The sequence below is a fragment of the Beta vulgaris genome, chromosome 6, assembly GCF_026745355.1.
Source record: "Beta vulgaris subsp. vulgaris cultivar EL10 chromosome 6, EL10.2, whole genome shotgun sequence".
NCBI lineage: Eukaryota > Viridiplantae > Streptophyta > Magnoliopsida > Caryophyllales > Amaranthaceae > Beta > Beta vulgaris.
The window spans coordinates 29,501,007-29,508,594 of NC_079207.1; the positions used below are offsets into that span (position 1 = coordinate 29,501,007).

General features: G+C 35.1%; 2 protein-coding genes across 3 annotated transcripts; both read right to left on the bottom strand.

Annotated features, from left to right (window-relative positions):
- Positions 1 to 2,037: 2,037 nt before the first annotated feature.
- On the bottom strand, positions 2,038 to 5,445 carry LOC104896806 (uncharacterized). Of its 2 annotated transcripts, XM_048647490.2 has the most exons (7): positions 4,948 to 5,445; positions 3,576 to 3,820; positions 3,288 to 3,491; positions 2,952 to 3,044; positions 2,744 to 2,860; positions 2,260 to 2,592; positions 2,038 to 2,165 (listed from the first exon to the last, which is right to left on the bottom strand). In XM_048647490.2, the coding sequence occupies exons 1-7, from the start codon at positions 5,408 to 5,410 to the stop codon at positions 2,133 to 2,135; spliced, it is 1,488 nt and encodes a 495-aa protein (XP_048503447.2). In that variant the 5' UTR covers positions 5,411 to 5,445; the 3' UTR covers positions 2,038 to 2,132. The 2 variants fall into 2 exon arrangements, with proteins under 2 accessions (XP_048503447.2, XP_048503448.2); XM_048647491.2 differs by lacking the exon at positions 3,288 to 3,491.
- On the bottom strand, positions 5,433 to 6,042 carry LOC130591803 (uncharacterized). Its single transcript, XM_057395725.1, has 3 exons — positions 5,663 to 6,042; positions 5,502 to 5,584; positions 5,433 to 5,469 (listed from the first exon to the last, which is right to left on the bottom strand). The coding sequence occupies exons 1-3, from the start codon at positions 5,933 to 5,935 to the stop codon at positions 5,433 to 5,435; spliced, it is 393 nt and encodes a 130-aa protein (XP_057251708.1). The 5' UTR covers positions 5,936 to 6,042.
- Between the last annotated feature and the right edge of the window lie 1,546 nt (positions 6,043 to 7,588).

The following is a 7,588-nucleotide window of genomic DNA, read 5'->3' on the forward strand; positions in this document are numbered from 1 at the left end:
TAAGTTAGGGGATTAATTACTTGGAGAAAATGTTGATTAAAAAGCATAAAAAAAGGGGACTTGGCCCACACAATGCAATCTGGCGGTTTTTTTTGCAAAAATTGGGAGTTCTTTTCCCTCTAAAATTTCAGAACAACTTTATTCAATTTCAGTTACAAATATACAACCAAGGGACAATATATTTTTCCCTCCAAAATTTTCGAGAACACTATACAGAACAGGGGTTAAATTTATCCCCCAAAAATTGAAACAAACAAAATTCAAAATTTTGGGGGAATTGAAATTTTCCCAAAAAAATCCAAAAATATTTGTCAACTTAAAGGGGACTATATATACAGAGACATATTCATTTGAGAGCATTTCACCACCAAAAAGCATTCTCAGCTTTAACATGTCTGCCATCCATAGCTTAGCTATGGCCCCCCTAGGCAATTCTATTGATAAAACCTCAACACCATCCTCATCAGCTCAACCCATACCACATAATCAGCCAACTTTTGATATCAATAATCCACTGCCAGAACTACAACCACAACCACAACTTAATCTAGAGCTCTTTGATCTAAACAGACCACCGTTAGCCGCATCTCCAGAAGAACAAGATGAGTTCTGCACTGAAATAGAACAAGTAAATGTAGATGAAGAGTTAGTTGCTGAGTGGTTAGATGATGATCAGATGTCCAAATCACAGAATATGACTGGACAGATAGTGAAACAAATGATGACCAACAAGAACAACAACAACCACAAGAAGTGCTATATGAAACGAGGAGGAGCAAAGTATTAGACAATCATAGGAGAGGTTATGTTGCAAATAGGCTACAATAGGTGGTACAAAGAAATAATTATCGGCAGTTCATTTAACCTCATGGAGCTTTGAAAAAAATTTCAATTAAAATGAATACTTCAAGGTGGACAATTCGTAGAATATGGAAGAATGTATCACAACAACTCCAACAAAATGCAAACATAGAGGTGAGCCACAAAACAACAGGCAGGGTAGGAAGAAAAAGAATTCACTTGGATTCTCAACAACTAATGTCAATTCCACTAAGGAAGAGGACAAGTATAAGATCTACAACAACAGCATTAGGTACGCACAAGTCAACCTTGCATAGGTTGGTGAAAAGGGGTGCCATAAAGAAACACATTAATGCCTTTAAGCCTCGTCTGACTCCAACACATAAGGTTGCTAGGGTGTTGTGGTGTATGGGTTCCATCATATACCAAACACTATCAAAACAATACCAAAATTCAACAACATGTACAATGTGGTTCATATGGATGAGAAATGGTTTTGTATGAGCAAAATTTCTCAGAGGTACTACCTAGCCATAGGTGAAGTAGAGCCATATAGAAGATGCAAAAGCAAGAGATTCATAATCAAGATCATGTTCATAGGTGCACTTGCAAGGCCCATTACACTACTACATAATTGACTTTAAGTAACACCCAAAAAGTGTTACTTATAATGCTTAAAGTGTTACATTAGATAATAGGTAACACTTTTTGGGTGTTACATCTGCCCGTGTTACCTATGCTAATAGGTAACACTTTTGATCGCCTATAGTAACACTTAAGCAAATGTTACTTTAGATTCGTTTATGTAACACTTTTAATACTCATTGTAACACTTGTAAAGTGTTACCTCAAATTTATTATGTAACACTTTTCATATTATTAGTAACATATTGTAGTGTTACCATAACCTATAGTAACACTTCATTAAACATTACGTATCACTTTTTATCATTTTAAGTAACATCTCTTGTGTTATTAGGTAACACTTTATTGTCATATTCTGTAGCACATTATAGGTGATTAAGTAACACTTTTCTTTATTAGGGAATATGTGTACATACATATATAAAAATTAAAATTAATAGATAAATTGACAATTATATATTATAATAATAATAGAATTTTGTACACTTATTAGTGCTACTTTCATAAATAATAAACTAATAAATATAACATATGTTCAATCTAAAATAAAATCATCCAACAAGAATGTACGTATTCATATGGTAATTCTAAAACTAGATCTAATAGTCATATATCTGATGTGTACTCCATTTGTATCATCTCGCCATATGCATTCATTTTCCTAGCGACCTCGATTTCATGTGTTGCTACTCCAGTTCATCATTTTGATTCTCTTCATCCTGTAATAAAAAAAATTAAGATGAAATCTTCAACAATAATATTATAGAGATGCTTGTTAATTATGTTTGAGAAGTAGAGAAGCCTACGAATTACCTTATCCTTCTCTTGATCAGTAGTGCCTTCATGAAGATGCTTTGTAATATTATGAATAGTGGACACATTTTCAAGTGAATGAGACAAATTAGCAAACATCCCTGGTTCAAGTTGTTGCTCGAACGTTTTCATTACTTCTCTAACAGTGTCCTTCACAATTTGGTCTTTATATGATTGCAAAAACTCATCTGGAATGACTACACCGCCCACATAATCTCCCTTACACTTTCCTTTGATTGCACATTTCTTCAACTTTTCTGATTTATTCATAACTTTATAATATGCATCATCTCCATTAATTTGACTTTCCTTTTGGACCTCCTCCATCTTCTCCTATAATGACAATACAATATATATTTACACAGTTTAGGTAAAATCAGCATATTTTAGCCTAATTGCGTGATTTGTTCAGCATATGTACCCTTCTTGTTAATTAAAAATATAAGCACATGAGTTAATGGATCAAAAATAAAATAAAACTTACAATGTTCCTTTGTATAGGCTCAAAGGATGTTTTGTAGTTTTTGTCTGCTTTCCTTTTTCGAGTTTCTTTATACAATAGTGCTTGTGACGGTGGCTTTTTCTCAGCATCTTGTTGTTGCTACCACAGAAACACATAATAAAAAATAATTAATACTTGGCAATAGCAAAGAAAGATAAGAAATAATTTTTTTGGTGTATAAAGTATTTACCAATTCATGTTGTTTCCTAGCAAAGCTTGTTGGACCCATAGTGTGCCTATCAGTTTGAATTAACCTGCTTTCTCTTTTCTTTTCACTCTGTATCTGCTTTTGCATTACCAAAGAGAATCATAACAAAATAGGATTAATCCTACATATGGTGCACAACACAATAGAGAAAATAATGGATTTAAGATAAGTATTTTCAAGGTTTGAGTTAGGCTCTTGATTTTGGATGTTTACACATGCAAATAAAAGAAATTCAAGCCTGGATTGTTTTGATTTCACCAATATAGTGGTCATCCTAGTAAATGGAGAAAGAACTAATCCAACTCAGCATAAAAGTACCTGTACTAATTCCAAATTCCAGAATTCTAGCAAATCCTTGAAATGTGAAGCTGGCATTGTATCCGGAGCATTTTTTTTCCTATCATTATCATTGTCATATTGAGTAAAGTGTCTCTGCTTTATGATGCACTTATGTTTACGCCAAAGCCTCCCAATTGATGCCAACACAGGGTCTTTACCTTCTTCAGATATCATATATTTTTTCTAGCATAATCAATAAGACACACCGTTAGATACGATTATTAAAGAAAATAGAGAATAAAAAAGGGCATCTTAAGAGCCGCATACCTTAACATAACTCCAAATCTTGTCCTTGTCTACAACATGATGCCAATTAAGCTTGTTCAATGGTGCTAGAGAAGAATTACGAGCTAAAGTACCAAGGAATCTTGAAAATTTGTCTACAGTTTTCTTATCTGGACCAATAGGCTTCCCCATTTCATTAAGAATAATAGGCTTGCGGTCCTCTGCTGTCCATGCATGGACATCTTTGCACATAGTTGGTCCTCTAGTTCGCTTTCCTTTCGTAGGTGCTACGCAAAAGTTGACAGATAATATAATTTAAAACATGCAAATGTGAAAATCAATGTGAAACAACTAATAACAAATAGAGGAAGTATCTAACTTACTGTACTTGTATAATGAACAGATTAACGAACATTAATCTTACTGTACATGCAAATGTCACAGAGATTGCAATCTTAGTTTCAATTTTAAACAGAGTATCTCTTGAAAGGTGCGAGTTTGGAAGGCACCTTTGTATAATTACTTTGCATAAAACAGAGTAATTATAATGAACAGATTAGCATTCTTGAAAGGTGCGAGTTTGGAAGGCACTTTTGAAATTCTGAGCCAGATGAAGAAGGATCAAGAGATCTAGCTGGGAAACCAGGAAACCTGATCAGAGTTGGACTTGAAAATCTTCCTAAAAGTTATGGTCTGCCTCTCTGGCCTCATATTAAGTGGCTGCACCTTATATGATGTAAGCTAGACCTGAATAGATATCTTCAAAACTAATTATATACTAGTAACTAACTGACATAATTCAAAAGTAATTCATATCCCTTATGCAACAAATATGACTTAACATGATAATACACCTGATCTACATTCCTCCTTGCAACTGGGGACTCTTACTGTAATTAGGCCACATAGGCCACATAGGGGATGGAGAAAGCGAGGTGGTAAAACTAAAAGAAGAAGCAAAGATTTGAACGATCTTAAGTGTAATTTTGCATTAAGATAATGATTATTGATTACCTACTGTGCCTTCAGTAGCTCTGCCTCTGACTATACTGTGCTCAGAGTAGTCCTTTTTGAAAAAGATCGTTATAAAAATTGAAGCTACATTTAGAAAGAATGGTGAACATGGTTTGTTAATTTTGTGAGTTCACTAACGACAATATGGAAGGGGTGCCATAATCTAGTTTCCGCTGGCATCTGCAGTGCAATTCTTCTGACAGCGAGGGAGGAATACCTAGAGGATACAACTAGTGTTAGGAAAGCTTAGGCTGGCTGACTGGGACAGACCATGTCTAAATGCATTTACAGCAGGGCAAGCAGCAGATAAGAAGATACAGGTGAAGTACAAAATGCTACTGGAGCCAAAAGAAAAGGAATAAAATCATCGATTGACAAAGATAAGAAGATAAGTGGTTACCTCCTTCTTCTCTTTCTTGCTCTTGGTTGAGAAGTGCTTCATTTATGTGTTCTTGTATCTCGTCATTATGAGCATGCACAAAATCTCCCCAATCTACATCTTCTTCTTCTCCTTGTTCCGAATCAATTTCGTCTGAGCTCCTATAATTCTCATATTGTCCCTCTAAGGTGTTTTGAATTTGGATTTCTCTTATTGCATTTGCTTTCTTATCTCGAAGTTCTTTTTCTCTTATTCTGGCTTTAAGTCTCATATCAGCACCAAGTGAACCAGGAGCAAACGTTGATTTCTTCTGCACTGTCTTTGTATGGATACCAACGTCACCTTCATTTTGTTTTGGGCCATGGGACAAGGGTCTACTCTGCACAATAGAATTGCTTATGTTCAACTGAGGATTTTCCAAGCCAGATGACCTTTGATTTTGATTAGATTGCATTGGTACTCTTTCTTGTTGCATGATTTTCATTGAATCCAGTTGAGGTCGCTTTCTACTTTGTGTTGTAAATTTTCCTTGTGTTTCCTCCTCTATATGTTCATTTTTGGAGCTTGGATGACACCTTTTCACTAGACTTGCCATTCCTATTTGACAGTCACTTGCATTGTCTTTAAGCATAGCAGGGCTTATCTTTTGAGCTAAAATCTGTAAAATGGAAAACTATATTAATTACAAGAATGTACCAAGTTAGTTAAGAACTATAATTCACAAATTAAGTACCACCTTTTTAGATTGAGACCTCAATGTTATGCACTTTTCCCTTTTATCGTTGTCACTATCTTCACTAGAGTGGATCAATAGTTGTTCACAATCTTCACCAGGTATGTACTCATCATCGTGATCCGGCTTTTGATATTTTTTCTTATTGTTGCATATTCTTTTTTTGCCCTTCATTGATTGACTAATTTCATAAGCCATAGACTTAACTCCCATCTCTTGCAACTTCAATCGATTTTCCGCTATCCTCATTTGTCTGTATTTCTCATAATCTGCCATATTATCCTGCAAATCCAATATAGTGTACTTATGTCATGCTTATTGTCTGAAATGTCATCATTTAAAATAGATAAAAACTAAGGGAAGCATGTTGTGGAAGCCCGTGAACAAGAAAGCCAAGCAAAAATATAGTATTAAAATTTGTTATTAACAAACTAAAAGAAATCAAACATGACTTTTGCAATGAATGTCTTCTAGATGTATACACATACCGTGATAAAATCGACTCCAGCCCCAATTACACCTGTAGATGAGCATCGTAACACAAGACATTAAAACACTTTGAATCTCCTGATTAAACATGACTTTTGATTAGGAGGAAGTAGGTTTATTTTTTGCATATATATTGTGATGCAAATTCTTAAGACATCCCCTCTTACATAAAAGATATCTTGCCATTCTGATTATTGCCATGCTGCTCTTCTGTCTTTTCTTAAGTATAAAGAGCGCTCATGCAAGTGATCTTTACCTTCTGTTCTTCAGCTTTTTTGGTGTAAAAGCAGTGTGGCTTCAGTTAGATTATCTGGTAATGGGACGTAACAGCTGAGTTAATTGAGGAAACTTCAGCTGCTAGAACAGTGAGGAGCTGACGACAAGGTTTGAAGTATGAAGGGCTTCCTGAGACCTTATTCCTTCCCTATGCTGTTAAGAGTTTTGGGGGCAGAGGGGTGTGTGTGTGTGTGGGAAGGGATAATCTCAGGAACTTCACCTCAATCCAACCTACTTTTTCAGTTTGTTGTATCACTTGCTAGAGACATAATGGATTGTTTAAAATCGGATATAAAAGTTTTTCTAATTCTAAAGTTGCCCCATTACATATTGACACCTAACTACCTAAGTTACTGAATAAAGTTACCTTTTTCTCTTGGTATTGCACTTGTTCATGCTGCTCAAATGCTTCTAGAACTGCATCTTTGTCGCAATTGCTTGATAGTCCTTATTGACAATTTTTTTTGAGAATTTGGTAGTTTTTATCAAGAGAGTCACAGAAGAGACGTTTTCACTGCATGTCAAAATAGTTGCTTTTGCTTGTCCAGCAAAAGAAGTAAAAAATGAATGCTACATTTACAGAGCTGAGTTGTTCCTTAAAGTTTGTCTCTCTTGTGTGTAGGAATATGGTCATCATGTTCGACTGGCCACTCATAGTAACTTTAGCGGCTTCGTCAAATCTGCTGGTGTAGAATTTTATCCTTTAGGTGGTGACCCTCGAGTTCTGGCAGGATGTAAGAAGTCTCAGATCTTTAATTTTCCTTGATAATCTATTTATCCAGTACTTCATTTCCCTATCATCTGCTTTATTATCTGTCATATATTTTCGGGGAGATTATTTGGGTAGATAAGATGCTGATATTTTGTCCTGCTGATCATCTTTTAAATAATTGGCTATCTGCCTGGCCTAATTTTCAAATTCTCTATATTTAACAAAGGTGTCCCAGCTATATTTTGATGTTCAGAACCAGCAATTCTTTGCTCATCCTATATCTTTGTAACATATATTTCAAGGAATTGGTCGAAAGCACCTCTTGCAATCTGCCAATCACCTAGGTCAAGCTTTTATAACTAATAGTGGAAGGCAGAACTTCTCATTTTCTCAACAATACCAAATTCCAAAATCAGTGCACAAACAACAATTCAATCCCTCATCAGTCATCA

Bases quoted from the DNA above. Each gene is read 5' to 3' on its own strand.
- LOC104896806 (XM_048647490.2), bottom strand. From the start codon at position 5,410: ATGAAAATCATGCAACAAGAAAGAGTACCAATGCAATCTAATCAAAAT. The intron at 3,821-4,947 runs GTAACCACTTAT...ACTTTTGCGTAG, and splicing joins GCAAGAAAGAGAAGAAGGAG to CACCTACGAAAGGAAAGCGA. The intron at 2,166-2,259 runs GTAATTCGTAGG...TTTTTATTACAG, and splicing joins CTGATCAAGAGAAGGATAAG to GATGAAGAGAATCAAAATGA.
- LOC130591803 (XM_057395725.1), bottom strand. From the start codon at position 5,935: ATGGCAGATTATGAGAAATACAGACAAATGAGGATAGCGGAAAATCGA. The intron at 5,585-5,662 runs GTGGTACTTAAT...TCCATTTTACAG, and splicing joins TGAGGTCTCAATCTAAAAAG to ATTTTAGCTCAAAAGATAAG. The intron at 5,470-5,501 runs GTGTCATCCAAG...ATGAACATATAG, and splicing joins ATGGCAAGTCTAGTGAAAAG to AGGAGGAAACACAAGGAAAA.